We start from the raw sequence: 18933 nt of genomic DNA on the forward strand, positions 1-18933 counted from the left end.
CCAGTCGCAATGCTGCAGAAATAGCAATATTCTGGAGAAAGTCAAAAGTATGCAGGAATACAGGAACAGCCATACAGGTGGCTCAGGTAACATACAGGTGATGTTTTCTTACATATTGCTCTTGAAGTCCAATTCCCCTCCCCCCAGAAGTAGTGAAATCTTTCAAAGAAAATTACTCCTCCCAACACAACTCCGCAGATAAGGAGGGTTAATCACCGGGTTATGCAAAAAAACCTCAACAAATCCAAATTTTTCTGAAACCAGCTTTCTCAAACAGCCTCAACAACATTTTTAATTCTAAAATTCTTCTCAACAAGAGAAAGCATAGTAGTAAACCATTGTTTATTAATCTAATTTTGTTTCACTGCAAATGTTTTCTCTTTCTTCTGCTGAGTGCAAGATCAAAACCTGATAAATAAATGAAAGCAGTAGTGCAGCCTTGTTTCCTGCAGTATGACCTGGTACATACACAGCAATGAACGTCTTTGTCAGGACACTTGCACATACTCTCTAGTAAACTCTCATTTAGTGTGTTGAACTGTTAACAACTAATCACTTTATATTGATCTGAAAGGTCAAGGCACATGCATATATTTAAGGCATTTTTATGAGCTTCTGCAGCATGGTGAATATGTGGCTGTGTTGAAATTGCATGTAATTACGTCTTGAAGGAAGAATTTCTGCCTTTGCCCATTTAAACTGATTTCCTCATAAAAATAAAATATTTCAAATATATTCTTCATATCAAGTAATTTTACAGAGATAGTTTAGCAATAGTATGAGTTCCCGTTCACAGCTTGAAGGCTTAAGATTCCCTAGACAGAACGGGCAGCTCCCAAAAGCTCCAGAAAGGCCAATGGAGTACTTACTGTGTGCCGTTCTGTAACCAGTTCTGGGCCCCACAGTTTATGAAGGATGTGAAGGTCCTTGGAAGGGCTGGAAGGAATGAGCTGTGCGGAACAGCTAAGGACTCTCGACTTGTCTAGTCGGGAGAGGAGGCGGCTGAGGGGTGAGCTCATTGCTCTCTACAGCTTTGTGAGGACGGGAAGTGGAGAGGGAGCTGCTGATCTCTTCTCCCTGGGATCCAGCGACAGGACGCGTGGGGAATGGTTCAAAGCTTCATCGGGGAGGTTCAGACTTGACGTTAGGAAGCATTTCTTTACTGAGAGGGTGGTCAAACACTGGAACAGGCTTCCTAGAGAGGTGGTCGATGCCCCATGCCTGTCAGTGCCTTAAAAAGAGGCATTTGGACAATGTGCTTGATAACAGGCTTTAACTTTGGGTCAGCCCTGGAGTGGTCAGGCAGTGGGACTAGACAGTCATTGTAAGTCCCTTCCAAATGGAACTCTTCTAGTCTAGTCTATTGTATTCTATTTGTCACTTTTTTAAGGGCTTTCTGGAGTATCTTATTTATTTCACTCTTAGAAATTCCTTGGGCGGGGACAATGATTTCTTAGATATCAGCTGAGTGATTTATTAATTACAGGAACAATCCCTTTCTTGCCTTATTTAATCTCATCTGTTGAACTCACATAATTATGAATTTGAATTCAGTGTTAGAATTACTTCAAAACTTGTCTTGTATACACACTCCTCTGTTCTCTATGTAGTTGCTTTACAGAGAAAATTGCAGCAGGCTCATGTCTCCCTTCTACATGCAAAATCATTTTTCTGTTGTCTATTCACATGCCTGGGGGCTGCTCTAAAAAATTATAAAAACTACAGCAGCAAGGAAGAAAGGGAGGGAGGATAGAAATGGTTTGCCGAGAGGCCAGGCTACTTGTTATGGTGCTTGTCCTGTACATGCTTTTTAACTCTCTACAGGAAACTCATGGGGGCGTTAATAGTGCCAGAGCTAGCTGCAGAGCACAGAAAATTCTTGAGAGCGGAGGTAGACTGCCAGGGCAGGGAGAGTAACACAAGAAAAAAATCATTTATTCAGTTACCTGACTATAAAGGGTAGGGAATCCTAAAGGCCTCTCTTTTCCTGCTTGCCTGGCACCCTCTTCTTTTCATTCAATCATTCTGAAAAGGGCAAAGATGATTACAGCTCTACAGCTGTAGTGCTTAGGTATTCATCTGTTTTGTACTCTTTTGGCTGAACTAGGAGCATAAAAGCCTGCAACTGCATCAGAAATCAAAGGAACCCATGAATATCTTCATTTTGTAATCCTCAGAGAAAAGTGACTGAGATGTTAAATTGTGGTACCACACACTGTCAGACAATTTCTGCGGGAAATTTCACACAACTGAACTTAGTATTCTCATACTTCCAGTTATAAGTATTTTGACAAAATAATAGTTATAAGTAATCCTTAAAAAAAAAAGGAATGTGACACTACTATTCTCCTTCCACATGTATGCATTCTGATTTCTTTAGACATAGTCATCCCAAACTGAAAACACTAAAATAGAGCACTATACAATCAATAATTTATTGCAAAATGACAACCCGATCACATAAAAGGTTCACTTTACCTCCAAAGATTTTGTTAAAATTAACAAATTACTTTACTGAAGCATCAGTCTTTTGAGAGGTACTGTAATGTTTTTGCATAGAAACTAATCTTGATTGCCTTTCATTGGGGAAAACCTGGATAATGTAAGAAATCAAGCAGTTCACAGAAAATAGCTCGAAGTATTAGCATTAAAAATCAAAACCAAATTAAAAAAAGAACAAGAGAATGTTACATATTTTCAGAGCAGGGAAATAGACTCACTTAGCATTAATAGCAATGATGCATTAGCTCATTTTTATTGCCTTCTGTAGAAGAGATTGTATCAACCATAGATTTTTATCCACTGTGATAGAAGTTCTGCAGGGAGAAACAACAAGGTGCTATATATATTCTATATATTTTTATCCACTGTGACAGAAGTTCTGCAGGGAGAAACAACAAGGTGCTATATATATTCTATATATTTTCCTAAGTAATATAAAGGCAACTTGTCTGGATTTGAGACCATTTGAGGAAAAATAACAAATGGTATTTGGAGATCAGTATTTCTATGTACACAAAAGTAAACAGATAGTAATTATATAGAATTCTTCAAAGCCCTTCTCATTTGTTTTCATGACAATTTTGTATTTTGTATTTCATGGCAATTAATAAGTACCTACAGCTTTGAAGCCAGCTTCTATTCATTGGATTTAAGAGTTAGTATGCTACAAAACAGAATATGAAGATACAGTAACTTGGGATAAAACATATTTTTCAAGAGAGTGACATAAAATAAAGCTTTAGTATATCATGTTTTAAAAGACAATAATAAAGTATCTAGACAAACATTACAATAGAGAAACTTACTTGTATCATGTAAGGCAAAAGTCAATAGGTATCCAGGATATTAAAATCACTTTCTGGAAAACTTATAAAATATCAAACCCTTTCAAAATTAAAGATTTTTTTTTCTTTATATTTCCCACTTGCCACTATCCAGCTTGACAATTTGGTATTTACACAATGAGGAGTTGGCAAGAGAATCACAAGACAAAACTGAATGACACCTCTTCTTAGATATATGCATCTGGCTTGGGCTGACAGCTCTGGAAAACAACTGGATGGCTGGAACCAACTATAGTAATTTGTGGAGCTTATTTATTTTATACCTTCATTTACTTCAGCTTATTCTTCACTTAGATCTTCAGCACACTTTCCCTGATGGCCCGCAAGAATCCTTCTGCATTTGTCTCATTTTCTTTTAAAAGGTGTCAGGGACTTTAGATCAGAAATTCTTCCTTCAGAAAATCTTAGTTCACTGTAGTAGGCTTGGGAATAATTTATCCCTGCCACAGAGGAGTTAAGAGTATTTTATTTATGTATTAGTTACGCAGAGAAATAGAACTGCTTAAACAAGTTAAAAAAAAAAAAGAAAAGGTAAGGTGGGTCATAATATCTCCAGAAGGACGAAAGAAAAATGAATAGGGTCACTTCCAGGAGATGTAGGAGGAATAGAAGAAAGCCATCAGGACTTAAAAAGAATGATATGTCAGTTGGGCTGCTACCTATCTCCTGTACATCTACATGGACATTCTGCTTTTCCACCAAAATCTTGAGTCCAAAATATTTTGGGTTCTCATACTCTTTATCAAGGACAGCAGATCAATATTAAGACAGGTTTTTTTGACTTTTCTCTGTACACAAAATAGTCCACCACAAGAGTTTGGTGCAATGTTGCATGCCGTTTAAACACTACATACTACACTGCTCCAGCTTGTTTATAAGAGGAGGTCATGAGTTTTCTGCATGCAAGAGTAATCATAGTTGCCCAGTATCTGGAAACATGGGAATGTATGAGGATATCAGCAATTAACATTTCCCAAGGCATCTATTTTTTCTTGGAGGCATTTTCTTCTCCACAGCAAAGCCCGTCCTAGTGCCCAGGAACAGTCTTCCAGAGTCCCAGTACATATTTCAGGAACTTCTGCATGCCTAATAAGGACATTCCAGTGGTTGAAGGCTGTCAGTGTGAAACTCATCAGTAGTAACTAAACAACAAATATAATTACTGTAAATAGGTGTACTATCATTTGAAAAAAACGTGATAGAACAAATGAAAAATTCAGGAGGCAAATTAAAAAAGTGTGACTTCTGGGGAAAAATGAGAATACCTTTCGAAGGAAGGATGTTTCAAGCAGGAACGCTGATATACTGAATCACAAAATGACCTTTCAAGGGGAAAAAAATTCTTTTTGGGAAAATTTTTCAGGATAAGAAAGATTTTTCGTTTCTTTTCAAATAACTGAAAAATGAATCTCTCTGCTCAAGCAAAAAAAACCCCCAAAACAAAACAAAAAACCCCTAAGTTACCTAAAAGGCAGTATCTAGAATATGTAACTTGTGTATAGAGTCTCCTGTTACAAGTTCAGATATATGTTTTTCATTTTTGTCAGTATTTAGGTCTGGATGTTTGTGATTCTAGAAACGTATTTGGCTAGGCCATATTAGATCTATCACAATTGAGTGTTCCTTCCTCTTTCCCCAGCTCTGAAAAAGTGGCATCTATCAGTATTGCAGATAAGGACATGAGAATGCTTCAAATATGTCCTTACTAAATTTTGTGAAGCTTTGTTCTGCAAGAACTTCCTACAGCCTGACAGGTCATGAATGAGATAGGATGCAGTAGGTCTAAATCATCAAGAGGTCACAGGTGCTGCAAAGGTTGTCACTGTGCAACATGCTCTCCAGCTGCCTCCTGAATCTAAGAGGTGGTCCTAGGAAACTGCAATCATTGTCTCTGCCACGTTCTTGAATCCCTTAAACTATGTTGGAAAAGGCTCTAAGACTGGATATCCCCAGAATCACTTAAGTACCACAGTAGTTCAGAAATAGACTTGTATCTTTGACCTGCTGCTGACCAGTAAGAATTAGGCACAAGAGTGGGGTACCAAGGCCATATTCACTGGACCCATGAATACAATTCTCCTCCATAAATTGAAATAAACTGAGCTTTAAAAAAAATGCCTCTGGCAGACTCTTCCATGTCAAAACTGCAGCAGCAGAGGATGGCCATAAGTTAAGGGGGAAAAGTAATGAGGGTTACCATAGGGAAGTTTTATGAGATTGAAAAAAAATGCTTTTGAAAAAATCAGTTTCCTTTATTACCTACTCTACCCCTCCACACCTTTACTCTGACAATATACAAGGAATTCAACTTCTTCGTAACAGCAAGTGTCATAATAAACGTAGTTGTATCTTTTTACTTCACTTTTCTCATCACCTTTATACCTTGTTATTGCTGTCTTCTCCCTCCTCTCCCTCTTTGGCTCCTCGTAGGTCTTTCAGAAACCATACAATCCTTAACAAACCTATCTGTAGAATGAATAACCCCACATGTGCCAACTATCTGTCTCTAGGTGTTTCTCTTAACATAACAAAGGAGTCACAGTCACAAGTTTGGGGTTTTTTTTTTAAAGTTATGAGCAAAATAAAGAAAAACAGAATAAAAGATTTAGACATGTTTTAGACAGTAATAAGGTTCAGGATAAAATGTCCTGCTACCATTATGAAGATGGTACAGAGAGAATAGCAAAGCATTGCTGTCTGGCTTGACGTTTGGAACTGGATTCAATACAAGTTGCTCCAGACACCCAGCAGCACCTTGGGAATATGGGACAACTATTAAGCTGCATACAGTACAAAACCACTTTCTGATCTCACTACCACTACCTTTAAAATCAAATTATTCTTCATATCTTCTTTTCAAAGCATCACAGTAAGCACTAGGTCATTCCATGCTTGCTTGAGAATGTTGGCAAGTAGCAGTTAATAAGCTTAGAGGACATAAAAACATTTTAATGAGATCATCTACTTGGAAGGGGAAGAAGAACCTGTAATACTGTGATTATACTTAAAGTGATGATTTCATGATCCACTCTAAAACCGAATCATTAATAATTTTTTTCCTGTGATATCAAAAAGTATTGTTTTCTTATTTGAATTTGGAATACAAGGAAGAAAAATGTCTTTGGTTACAAACAAGCCTTGTGTTTTCAAACCAGAGCACATTTCCCTCATCTTCACTGTCTGCTTCAGGCAAGACAGAGATGGCTTATTACCCTGCTATAGCTTAAGGGATGGAGGGGGAGATTTGTCCGGGCAGTATGCAGTCTACATTTGCAGTAAACACGATGCCTCAATCACATCTGCCGATCAGAGAACCTTAAGAACACAAAACCCAGCTCTTACATTTGCATTTTTATCTGCAAAACATCAACTACTAAAACTCTAAACAGCCAGGTGTATCTGTTCCTAGACAAAACACAGCCCACACAATCCAGTTCAGGCAGGCCACAGTCCACTAACCAGCACAGCAGAGCTGCTATCTCTGCAAGTATCAGCTCAGGATAGACTAAACAAGTTGATTATGCGGGAGTTAAGAGAGGAAACCTCTACCCTTACCTATACTTCCTACTCTTGGAGTAGTTTGGGGGGAAGAAAATACAGAGGGAGGAATGAAAAGCTCTTTGATGAGGAAGATGAAAATGACCACCACTGCATCACTCTCAACACCTTCCAGCAACCTGTCAGATATGGAGAAAAGACAGATCTATAGCAATACAAAGGAATGTCACAGCCTGTTCTTTCTCACCCTTGTACAACTGCATCAGTCCCTTTGGAAACTGTGGTGGCTGCAGCACCAGACTCCAAAGCCCTGGGCTCCTCAGCTCCAGCACTGCCCATGCTCAACCCAAGGCTTGCTGACACAGACTGTCACACACAGACTCACGATGTGGCCACTGCCGGGCCACCACCACCACACACCAGCACAAACAGACATATCCGACAGAAGAGGGCAGGGGTCTGTGCCAGGCTGCAGAGAGGGGAGGATCAGCCCCACGACTCCACCAATAAACCAAAGGTCGACTGCAGCCACTACAGTGCTACACAAAAACTGGTGTTGCTTAATGCAATCTTCTTGATGCCAAAGGTAAAGAAGAAGAAATCGCTGCTGTAATAGGAATGAAGACTAGTTGCTCATCATTTTGAACAAGCTTCCCTTTGAAAGGACTCTGTTCCAAAGAAAATGGAAAAGAGAGAAAAAACTGAAGATCAGCAAAGGCCAGTTAGTCAGACATGGGAAGGAAGGAACAGGCAGTCTGTTTCATCTTCCTTTTGTTAAAGAGGAGACTTTACACATTGCTTCAGTACCCCTTACCTGGGAAATCAACATTAAAAATACCAAGATTTAAAAAATACACAGTGGTCATCAGACGCAAATTACATCACAATGAAAAAATTAAACTACCATTAAAATTTGCTGATTCTATCCAGAAAATTGTTTAGACATTTTCAAGCAGTTAAGCAAACTAGGATCAAATGGTACAGTCCCAAACTAATTAAATAGCAAAAAATTCTGTTTCGCTTACATGAATTATCACTTTAGTACTCTGATCATCACAGGTTTGTTAGGAAAGTTAATGAACAAATCAAAACCTTTTGTTGTTTCAGCAAGAGGAACTACTACCTGAAAAGGCGTGCTTCACATCTGATGAGTAACTTCTTAAAAATAGGGAGCTCTGGCACACGAACAGAAAAATGCAAAGTCAAAACTCTAATTAAATTTAGTAAAACATATAATAGAATGTGCTACAGGTTTAAGAACTCTTTCTTCAAATATTGTAGTCCTTTAAATACCAGCTCTTGACAGTACTGAATTGTTCAATGTTATAAATTCATTAATGTGTTTTAGTGATATGCTTTGCTTCTGAAATCCAAGGACTCCAGGTGAACAAAATTTACGTGCAGAAGTTTGTTGTTGGGTTTGAAAGTGAATTCATCCATTAATATTTCAGAAATATATTATACTGGAAAACGAGAGTCTAGTCACAGAAAACAAAACTTATTAGTGACAAGTATTTTAGACATCATAAATACCAGTGTCACACATGTTCTTCAGTTATATTAAAAACAACATTCAACATAAAAGTTGTCTTCAATTGAACTTAAAAACTACACAACAGTCTTCTGCATCAAGTAAAAAAAATCATCTTTTGCATACAATTGTTTTTTTAAGAGTCAGCATAGAAAAACTTCAGAATTTCTGCAAGCTGCACATTACTTCGTCCTAATGCACACATGAGAAGAAGCATGGAAGCAAGAATTGCAAGGTAAAGGGTTTATACTTGCATGTAGAGTCTACAGACCCTTGAGGGGAACATAGATTACTAAAATCTCACTACTTAGAAAGCATTCAGTTGTATTTGTTTTCAAACGAAAAGATTGTGTAAGTTATGTGTGTGTCTAATCATGGAAAAAGTATAGACAGAACAGGTAAGAAGCTCAAGCTACTATTATAATACGAAGGATTAAACTGCTGCAGAAATTTAAAACATACATTGCTCAACAGTGCTTATTTACAAGATTGTTATTCAAAGGTCATTGACTATTAAAATTATTCCAAAAACCAATCTGTTTTTACAGGTCTTAATCCTATAAACACTGCTATTCTTGTCAACACACTGCCATATTAAGAACACATGATCCTTTATATCAAGACTAACTTTATACTGTTTTTCTGTTCAACTGTAATGAGAAGCATTGCTCATTTGATGATTATGTTAGTTTCAGCAAATTAAATATGAAGTATTTGGTTAAAACATAGCCTTAATTCCTAAACCTAACATGTGGCTAAAAAAAGTTCCTAAGGAACTTGGTGATGCAGAGCTGTTATCTAGAAAAATCTTAACAGCTTTGGAGGACTCAGCAAACAAATAATAGGACAATTAACATCTTTCATGCTGTTAAATTTAGCTAAGAATTATGTCATGTTCTTCAGCATGAAGTACTTCCTGTTTCTGCTGCTTATGAAAACAAGAAGCCATGGGACTATAAGAAAGGCTTATTTAATATGTTTTATAGTGACTTTGTTATCAAGAACATTAGTTACTAGAAGATCTCCAAATCATGAGTGTTATCAATTTCAATAACATCTTCAGGTTCCATCTTTGCTTCATGATGACCCTCCTGTAGATCATCCAGGGAAGCCAGAGCCTCATTTGTGTCGCTAGCAAAAGTCTCACGAGATGCATCATCATATTCTTGCAGGTTAAGCCCTTTAATGGCTTTTTTCATCTTCTTCCCTAGAACTTGTATTCTCCTCTTTTTAGCTGCTTTTTTGTTTTCATACTCTTTTTGGTTCTCCAGATAGAATATTTCCTTGAAAGAAAACAAAAAAAGTTTGGTATATTCATTTTACTAGTGTTTCCTAAAGAAAATATAAAGAAGTAAAAAAAAATTTTTATTACAAATACCGTTCAATAATATTTAACTAATATACACATTATTGATAGTAAGAGGATAGATTGCACTTAAGGAAAATGCCCCATTAATTATTTTATTACATAATTTCTCAGCTATCTCAAACTGTATGTAAGTATGTATCACTAAGTTTTCAATTCAAGTTTGCTGATGATACAAAACTGGAAGGAATGGGTGATAGACCACAGGGCCATGCTGCCATAGAGGGACCTGTAGAGAAAATACGACCAAAGGTTCTATGACAACTTCAGAAAACTTTTCCTCCACAATTGAAATTTGAGTCCAGGTCTCATGATCTTCACTGTCAAACATTTGTGAGCCCCATTAACATCTTCTCTATGGCAAAATACGACAGTTACAAGTTTCCTCCATATTTCAAGGGGTAGAATATCACGTGGCAGAGCTAAATGCTACTACGTGCCTTTCTCTCCCTTATTTTTTAAAAAACATAAAACGCATACAGAAAACATTAATGCTTTTTTTCTCTCCCAAAGCTGCCAGTCAAGTGCTAAGGATATGCAAATCTGCAAGAGTTATATATGATGACAGGATTATACATACTTTTCCCACAGGTTTGTATGACAAATGATGTCTCTTACCATCAATCAAGTTCACTGAGTGAAAACTGCTACCTCATTAAGCACTTGAGACACACAGTTACAAGGGCATGCAAGAGGGGTAGAAGGACAAATTATTTTTTTTTTTGTAATGGGGTAAAGTGATCAAACTTGCAACTTTTTGTGACCACTGTAAGCTATCAGTGGCTGTTGTTTGGTTTTGTTTTTTTTTTTTTAAACATAAAACAGACAGTCACAGTTTATGTTGATTTGTTTCTCAGTTCCCAGTACACGATGCTAGGATGATTTAGAGTGAGCTGTGGCCACCTACATGCAAAATAAATGAGTCACTCTTTTAACAACAACTTTAATAAAGTGGCAAACACCATGAAAAAACTCAAGTTGTTTTAACTGAATGAAGAAAATACCATCTCAGTCTATTTCATTCCCTAAAAGGAAAGGCAATAATATTTACAAGCTGACAAAACTGACTTGGTGAGCACCACAGGTGAGGCCAGGGAGCAATTCAGACTAGGTTCAGACCAGTATCTGACTTAATGGGAAACACTGCCTGGTGCTACAGCTGGAGCTGTATAGAACAAAAATATTCTATTAAGAGAACACTATTCAATCCACGCACAATGATGCAGAACTCCAAAGGCAGAAATACAACTGCAGATAACATTGCTGTAAGGTATATACAAATTAAGGAAAATCCAATGTTTATCTCTTCAGACTCTACAGTCTCATCAACCTCAACAGGTTTTTGTGACTGGCAGTACATAAAAGGTGTTCTCTCTGCACAGTGTGAATGGCAATTAATTTTTTTTGTTGTTGTTTTTTTCTTCTTGTATTTTGAATGTGAAGTTGGAATATAGAGTTAAACTTACTAGAAGTTATGAGAGAGATTCAATCATAAGATTGCTAGGAGAAAAAAACCAAAATTTACTTTGGACAATCATTTGCACTCTTGACAAGTTTACCTTGATTTGTTCTTCTTTGATGCTAGGCGTGTTCTTCAGCAGGTTTAAATAAACGCCCCCTGGTGTTCTTCTCCTAGTGCCGTTCTTAATAGGGAAAGAGCAAATTAGTAATAACAAGCTTAATACATAAGTGTTGACATAAAAATAGCATCTAAGACAATACTTTGTAGTGAGACAGAATAAAAAAATTTCTGCTGTGTTAGGTATTACATAAAAACAACCCTGGCTATGTTTTATTTGTGATTGAACTAGTCATGAGGTCAACAACCAGCTTGCTACATTTGGGCAGGTAAACTATGAAGGTACAAAAAATTTGCTTTAGAACATAATACCAAACTGTTCAACTACATACTAAATCTGATTTTCGTAGAGAAGAAACAAAATTCAAATACTATTCTACCTACTCTCACAACTATCGGCAATAATGTATATACTAGGTTAAATATTCAGAACATCCCAAAGACATAAGTCCAGTAAAATGTCAAAAATGAACTCCATAAAATTATGTAGGTCTCAGTTTTTGCTCAGAAATTCTACAACCTATGTGCGTATCTGCAGGATTTTGCATTTCTGCCTAAGGCATATGAAACACAACATGTACTTTAAAGTTTCTCCCCACAACATATTATTTCCATGCTTCAACAGTTTTCAGTGTAACAGCAGCAGTGCAATGTGCCATGCTGAATCATGAATGGACTCAGCTTTGAAACCTCTGTAAATTAGAAGCACTAATTATCATATTATTCAATTACCATTCATAGTACATGAAGTTGAACTGTTACTCCAGTGCTCTGGCATTGTATTAAATGTGATACTTTTCTACTAAATAACAAAGTAAAATACAATAGAAAAGTTCTAAGAACAGAGAAGGTCAATTTTTAAGTATGTTCTTGAAATAGCAGACACCACATACTTCTATCATCCTATCAGCACAAAATCCCAGGAAAAACAGTATGATCTGCCTCTCAAATACTGTACTCTGATCTGCAGCCAAAGGAAGCTGTGCCACCAGGAGCTGTGTCCTTTTGGCAGGGGTGGTGGTGGTGGTGGTATTTTTTTTTCTTTGTTCTGGTTTGTTCGTTTGTTTCTTTTCTCTCCTCTCTACTTCCAGTGATGGAACTTAAAAGATGTAAATTATAAACAAATGCCTGAAAGTATTTACTAGTTCCCTCCCACTTTTTTCCCATCTGAACTTTTGCACTGAGGCTCATTATTTAATAGAAACAAAAACATACCAAGAAACTGATAACCTAACCATCAAGTATAGGATTTTTACCACAATTTGTAACAGAAATCAGTACTCAGTTTTGCTCTACTGATACACAAGCCAATGGTTCTCTAATAAAGCTAACAGATTCCCTTTTGAAAGTTAACTCTTCAAATGTGACATTAGAAATGCTCACTACTGAGAATGTTGAACTCTGATGGCATGCTGATTAACCCAGTAGATAGGTCAGTGCTGTCAAACATCCGCCTGACTTACTGAAGCAACATGCCAGGGCTTCACCTGGATCCTAACATTATAAGCTTCAGAATTCAAGCTTCAGAATCCTTCACTCTTAAGTCTGCCAGGGAAAGATCCCAACGGAGGAAAAGTAACAGATAAGATGTTATCACTGCAAATCAGATACTAATCTCAGTACAAAAAGTTGAACAATTTCCAAGTTCATTCATCTCATTGTTTACTCATCCTGCTGGAAGGTTATACTAGTATTTATTATGCAAGCTGGAAGGCCATGAAACTCTGAGAGAACCTGTCCAACATGAAAGCTGTGCAATAGTACTACATAAATATTCTACAAGTAAAAAGTTGAGCGTGCCCCCCCCCCCGCCCCTGCAAACCCACAATGTCACATTTTCCTTACCACTATGAACAGTCCACCATTTTGTTCCACTTCAGCTGTTTCCATAAGCAGTTCGATAGCTTTTCTCTTCCCAATTATTTTCACTACTCGGGCAATTAAATCCTTCTTTGGCTCACAAAGCCTGGGAGGAGGGGGAAAAAAAAAAAAGCACATTTATTGTCAGTATAATTTCTTGAGTAAAATTGACCATGGAACTTCCATAATGAATAATTCATACTGTGGGACATAAAACTGGGCTAAAATTAAAGAGTCCATACATTTAAACATGTTTCAATGGCTTCTTGAATCAGATTTCAAAACACTCAGCTTCTGAGGGCTAGTTTTTTTCTGAAGCTTGCGTTTTTAAAATTTGTTTAAATGAAAATGCATTGAGTAATTATTTTTCTTCTGTTGGTGTGTAGAAGACTAAACCAAATAAGAAACTGCAAAGGCCTGTATAAATCTCTGAAATTAAAGTATAAAACTCTGCTGTGCATTTAACAGTTAAAATTACAGCACCTTTTACAGTTAAATCAGCCATTAACCAGAGACAATAGTAAGTTTAAAAGTTCCCCTGTATCATGTGTCATTCAGACAAACCTACATAATAAAAATGAAATCAGTCTGTTGACTAATCTATGACAACCTATAAAATGCAAACAAGAAAAAAATTTGCAACATTCCTGAGTTAAATTGTATTCTTTTGTTAGCAACAATGTCCTCATACAGAAATTTTCATTCTCAGTCTGCATAGAGAGGCTTATACGGTATCAATTCGCTGTGCCAAAGTATGTACTCCCACATCGTAAGCCCCCAAATCAATACCACCTGTCCAGAGCAAGAGTTCATATGCTAAATTCTCATTTTTTAATGTCAAAGCTTCTCATTAAGCACAGTCCCAAGCACTACATCTCAGTAGTTTTACACTTTTCAGATCAGCAGACCACCACCATTACCAAAATTTCTTGAAAATTGCTGTCTAGGCCAATTGCTTCAAGTGACATTACTGTGCTATAAAGTTACATTTGTTACAATGACTGCATAATAGAAGGTGTTTGACCACAGACGTGAACAAGTGTTTAGAACAACCAGGCTAGCTTCAGCTGCTTCAGTTGTATGGCTGAAGTTACCTGAAATTAAATGTTAAAACTCACATTTTAGTGACGATTGTCCTAATCAAGAAAAGGATTACCAAACCTGCTTAACTTTATACTTTGTGTTTAACCTCACTGAGTTCAATGAATGATAAAGCACCAGAAGGCAAATGCTTTCTTAAAATATTTATAGGATTGAGTTCTAAATTGTGAATTATTGGAAGAGAATGAAATGTTTCTCAAAGATGCAGAGACCTTCAAGATTACCAGCATTCCTTAGAGAGCTGGTTAAATAGACCTTCTGTTACTAGCTGTGGTAGCTTAAACAGTCAAATCCCCACCAAGTGTTCATTCTGGCCCTGCACAATCCTCCTGTATGCATGCTTTAACAAGCAGCTGTGCACTGCACCATGAACTGAGTGAGGTAAAGGGCAAAAAATGGCACAAGATGGTCAGAAAAACTCTTTGGTTTCAGTTCACTGTGTGGGCCAGCACAACAAAAGGTTATGAATCCAGGCACTGATGGCACAGCACAGATCGAACAACAGTGCTGTGATGTGTATAACCTCAATCCTACTGGTGCAGTTCAGCACCACTACTACTATAAACAATCAGAAAAAAGAGGCTTTTGCTCCATTTTGATGAAGCTCAATATAACAAAGTAAAGTTTATTACAAGAGACATGCTCAAAGTTTTCAAATTCATAAGTAAGAAGCTACCAAGAACTGATAACAGCATTAATAATTGTCTAATTATTGCCAACATCTGGCAATACTAAGTAACACACATAAGAAACCAACAGTGATCAATAAACCCAGGTTTTATTTAAACATCAAGCTCACCATCATTAAATCTTCTAACTCTTGTTCTCTGTTTCACATCATTTTCTTCCCTTGCACTACTGAAAAATGACTATGCCAATTTAAGTCAATCTAAGTGAGAATGACTGCAGTCGCGCCCTCCCTTACACCACCAGTCCAGTGCTGCCAGTGCCAGCTCAAAGGCAACTGTGCAGCAACTTGGTTAAGGAAACAAATCTGTCTGCGAACTATTTCCTAAAAAAGCCACTACTAAATCTGTATCATGAGAAACAATATTCTTCCTTGCCATTGTTCTCAAATAACAAAACATTTTGGTGGATCTTTTGGAAAAAAAATAAATAAAAAAATTAGACAGTATTACTGGATGCTGCTACAAGATACCAGCCATACATAATGCTGCATTTTAATCCCAGGATTTTGGAAATACACACAAGGCACTCATGCTTTTTGTAATCTGGTATGACAACTTACATATTTAGCAGTAAGAAAGCTTTTCCCTCGCCTCTTCTTTTCCATCAACAGTTTACCAATACTTAAGGAAGTGAAGATATACTGTTATTAAACTCACCGATAAGCAATTTCATCTGCCACTTTTTCCTCTGAATCTTCTTCTGTTATCTCATACCTTCCTTTATATTTCATTTCTTGTCTTTCACCCAGTCTATCTTTTACAGGCCTCTTCCGCTTGGGAAAGCCTTGCCCATTGTCATCTTCTGCCGGCAATGTTTTCTTGTCATCATGCATGTATTCATCCAGTTCTTTATCTAAAGTCTCTGCCTCCTTTTGCTGAGCTTCCTTCATCAGCTTTTTAGCCAATAAATAATTGTAAGTCTCAGACTGCCTGCTTCTGTCAATACTACCATCCATGCCTAGAATCCCAAGCTCAGTAGCCACCGCATCCTGATTCTGCTCCTGGAGCACCACACCCCAAATGTTGTTGACCTTCTTGCCACCTAGAGCAGTTTGTTTCTGGTGGCTCTGGCTAAGCTGAAAAGGCTCGGATTTAGCAGGAGGAAAGTTGAAACATTTCTGTCGTTTTCGTTTCCACAGACAGCTGTCATCATCAGATTCAGAAAAGCTTTCGTCACTTGAATCCACACTTTTGGTTGTCCGATAAGGAACACTTGGTGCACATGATGAAATGCTGCTCTGGAACGGTCTACCTGAATCATTGCCATCAAGTGATTTCTGAAATGAAAAAGTAAACGTCCATTAATTTAACTGCAAATTAAAAGAGCTATCAAGTCACACCAAAGATTTGGTTAGCTAGTGAACTTAATTCTGACTCATGACTGTTTGGGCAGTCCTCTACGAGCATCTTTTGGACTACAGTTGACAGAAGCATCCTATGAAACTTCTGTATTTTGAATGTTTGTGTATGAAAGAGAGTATGGCTGCTATAGATAACACATATCAGGAGTTGCTAATCTATTTAATGTAATCTTTCTTGAATGAAATTAAAATAATTACAAGACTGGAAAAGCTATTAAAATTCCCAAATTGGAAAAAGACACAACATGCATAGCAGTTCTATGAAAGACTGAAAAAAACACCCCCAAAACCAAACCACCACCACGGCAACTTACCAGAAGTTTTTTTTAACAGCACAGAAATCAGTATTTCTCTACAGAGTCTGAAAGGGGTCAAGACTAGTGATATGCAACCACAATAGCTTTCCCAGATGCTCGAGATGAAAAATTGACCAAAAAACCCAAACCCAAACCCACAAAACTTGGATGCTGCTCAGACTTTGAAAAGCTAATAGTGTATTGTGATTCTGGCTCAATCAGGAGAGCACATGACCAGCTGGGGGCACTAGTACCTTTCAGAAGAACTGGAGTTTTCTTCCTTCAAACCAACAAGACACGCCAGACTCATTATGGCTTCTTATTAATTAGGACAAAACCCCTAAAGGTTTCAACATACTTTGCACAAAAAAAAAAATCCCACTGCTATAAAAATATTCAAGAAATGCTGTTTCCCCATACACCTGACAGAGAAACTAAAATACTAAAGCCAAACCTGCTCAAAACTGCATAACCTGCAAAAGCACCATGTGTAACATAATCCAGAATTCTTATCCTCTATTGCTGGAAACTTTTGGCCATGCTGTCTGTGCTAATCTGCACTAAACATTTTCCTTACTCATCAATCCAGTTTTTCCCTAACTAATTTACTATCATAAAGTTATATCCTGTGATCTTTAAAAATAAGACCTCTTCCTTCAGTTTCAGGCAAAATAAAAATTCTTTCTTTAAGCTTGCTGCTTTCACTAACATTACGGCACCATTTCTTCCTCCTTCTATTAGCAAACACAAAACAGAAGTCTTCGACTTATTTTATCATGTTATGAAGTACAAACCTTTAATTTAAAAGGTATTCTATAATGCAAAACACTATCAACTCCATAAATTAACTCCCCCCCATCTGTAATAATTTATTTTGTTACATATCCCAGAACTATATTGCAAATAATCAAAATAACTAACCCCCCCCCCCAATCCTTACACATACAGTGTCATATGCTGATTTATCTTATTTTGAAATTTTTTCCTGCCTGCACACCACCATAAATTCCTTGTAAACTTCATAACACACTCTAACGTGAAAACAGTACGAGACACCGGGAAAAAAAAATTACATCTCTTCAGCAATTCACGGATGCAAAAGAGTTGTAACGTCAAGTGAAAGCAGTAATCGCCACTCATTACTTTCATGTTTTTACAACCGCTCGTTTGCATTGTTCCTGAAGTGACCAGCGGTACCGGTGAGCACTCTCCTCTGCTCACCAAACCCAGTGCCCAGCAACAACAAAAGCCCCCCCCGCCCCGCGACGCATGCGGTTTTCCCAAATGAACAGGCACCGGAGGAACAAGCCGGTTCCCGGGCCCCGGGTACGGGGTAAGCAGTCACTCCGGGGGAAGGGCCCCCTGGCCCAGCCGTCCGGGCCGTACCGCCGCCCCAGCTCTGCCCTCCCCGCTCCCCAGCGGGCCCATCCAGCGCCTCCCGCTCGCTAGCCGCGCGCGGGCCACCACGGCCGCCGGCGGCGGCGGCAGGGCCCCTGCGGCCCTCTCCCGGCTGGGCCTTCCGCGGCCCGCCGCCAGGGGTGGCGCGGCTCCGGCTGAAGCCCGGGCGTCGCCGCCTGCCCGTCCCCTTCCTCACCTGCTGCGGGTCCCCGGGAGAGCCGGCGCCGGGCATGTCGGAGTCCGAGTCGGAGAGCTCGCCGTCCTCCACGTCGCCCTCCATCCTCCGCGCCTCCAGCGCCATCGCGCCGCCGGAGCGCGGCGACTCCTGAGAGGGCACCAGAGGCGGGCACAGCCGCGGCGCGCGGCGACCGCCTCTCACCAATAGGGAGAGCGGGCGGCGGTGACGGAGAGCGCGGTGCGTGTCGGGAACGCCGGCGAGCGGGCGGGAAGGGGGGGGCCCACCGCCGCCATCTTGTTCTTGTTGTACTGTCCCGGAAGTGTTTCTTGCCGCTGTCCCGGCGCGTTGTCTTGTCGCTGCAGTTGTGGAAATGGCCGGTGCTGCACAAAGAAATAAGTTTAGATGAAAATCCATCCCGCTTAGCTTCACCGCGTGCCCGGGGCGGCCGGCAAGGCGATGCGTATGCATCGCCTCAGCAGCCGCGGGGCCCTCCAGTGCCCTGGGCGTTGACCGCGGCGTGCGGCTCCTCAATGCAAGGGGCAAAACCAACATCAAGCTGTTGTATGAGAGAGTTAGTAAGATGGCCCCCTGTGATCTCTACAGCAGATTCTTGAGGTATTTCTTAACAAACACTGGAAGAAAAGAACCTCCTACTTACATAGTGTCACTCAAAACGCCCCAGAAGCCTGGAGAAACATGTCTGTTTGCTGTTAGTCATCAGGGACTAAG

At 38.9% G+C, this 18933-nt stretch overlaps 1 protein-coding gene across 1 annotated transcript; it reads right to left on the reverse strand.

Annotated features, from left to right (window-relative positions):
• Positions 1 to 2421: 2421 nt before the first annotated feature.
• PHAX (phosphorylated adaptor for RNA export) lies at positions 2422 to 18392 on the reverse strand. Its single transcript, XM_075021726.1, has 5 exons — positions 18223 to 18392; positions 15629 to 16248; positions 13167 to 13287; positions 11302 to 11385; positions 2422 to 9659 (listed from the first exon to the last, which is right to left on the reverse strand). The coding sequence occupies exons 1-5, from the start codon at positions 18325 to 18327 to the stop codon at positions 9390 to 9392; spliced, it is 1200 nt and encodes a 399-aa protein (XP_074877827.1). The 5' UTR covers positions 18328 to 18392; the 3' UTR covers positions 2422 to 9389.
• Positions 18393 to 18933: the final 541 nt, after the last annotated feature.

Source organism: Buteo buteo, chromosome Z, assembly GCF_964188355.1.
Source record: "Buteo buteo chromosome Z, bButBut1.hap1.1, whole genome shotgun sequence".
Classification (NCBI taxonomy): domain Eukaryota; kingdom Metazoa; phylum Chordata; class Aves; order Accipitriformes; family Accipitridae; genus Buteo; species Buteo buteo.

Coding starts and splice junctions, on each gene's coding strand:
- PHAX (XM_075021726.1), bottom strand. CDS start 18,327: ATGGCGCTGGAGGCGCGGAGGATGGAGGGCGACGTGGAGGACGGCGAG. Junction 13,288..15,628: donor GCAGATGAAATTGCTTATCG/GTGAGTTTAATA, acceptor CCCTCCTCCCAG/GCTTTGTGAGCCAAAGAAGG. Junction 11,386..13,166: donor ATGGTGGACTGTTCATAGTG/GTAAGGAAAATG, acceptor TTCCCTATTAAG/AACGGCACTAGGAGAAGAAC.